The following is an 878-nucleotide window of genomic DNA, read 5'->3' on the forward strand; positions in this document are numbered from 1 at the left end:
ATATATATATATATATATATATATATATATATATATATATATATATATATACTCTTATACGCTCATACCTAAGTGGTGCTTAGATCTACGCAAAATAAAATAACTTAATAACTTACACATGAGAGTTTGCCTTCGATATGTTTGTAAGCTCAACTTCTATGAAACCTATTTCATAATCGCAATCAGATCCTCTACAGGAATATTTGCTGGGATTAAACTCGAATTGCCTTTCGTACAACTTGTGGTCCTTCTTGATGGTCACTAGCTTCTTGTATTGTGGCTACAAATATGAAAAAAAAAACGATATTAAATTAAATGTTTTGATCAATGATTTTTTAATCATTTAAGACCACATCAAATTTCTGTGAGAGAATAAATTCTATGGCGTTCGTATTTTCTAAAAGACCTTAGCAACATTTGTCAAAAGAGTGTAAATACAGTAACGTTTCGATTTAATGAACCAAGAGGGGTGGGAACTATTCCTTAATGCTAGAAGTTCGTTAATTCCTTTCGGCTTCAACAAAATAAGTACCAGTTAAGCACTAGATCGATGTAATTGACTAGTCCCCTCCCTCGAAAACATTATTATTATTATTATTATTATTATTATTATTATTATTATTATTATTGTTCAGTAGTTTTATTTTTATAACGTGCTTTCACTTCACTACCGAGCGCAGCTTTGTGCGCCTTGGGTATGTGCTATGGTTTGCTGTGGTGCTCTTATGGTTACTGTATTGAAAGTGTTTTGCGTAGGATGTGTGCTGTGCCTAGTAGTGCAATTTTCTGTATGTTATATATATTTGTAAGTCCTGGTGTTTTTGTTATGTATTTGTCTGAATATTTTTTTTTATTATACCTAAGGCACCTACTATGAT

The 878-nt window shown here is 31.1% G+C and overlaps 1 protein-coding gene across 1 annotated transcript in view; it reads right to left on the reverse strand.

Annotated features, from left to right (window-relative positions):
• LOC106880352 (protein mesh) overlaps positions 1 to 878 on the reverse strand; it is a 54,783-nt gene that overhangs the window by 5,423 nt on the left and 48,482 nt on the right. Inside the window, exon 8 of the mRNA XM_014930240.2 lies at positions 117 to 280. Coding sequence (XP_014785726.1) covers positions 117 to 280 — 164 coding nt within the window. The remainder of the gene's footprint in view (positions 1 to 116; positions 281 to 878) is intronic.

Source organism: Octopus bimaculoides, chromosome 13 (assembly GCF_001194135.2).
Source record: "Octopus bimaculoides isolate UCB-OBI-ISO-001 chromosome 13, ASM119413v2, whole genome shotgun sequence".
Taxonomy (NCBI): domain Eukaryota; kingdom Metazoa; phylum Mollusca; class Cephalopoda; order Octopoda; family Octopodidae; genus Octopus; species Octopus bimaculoides.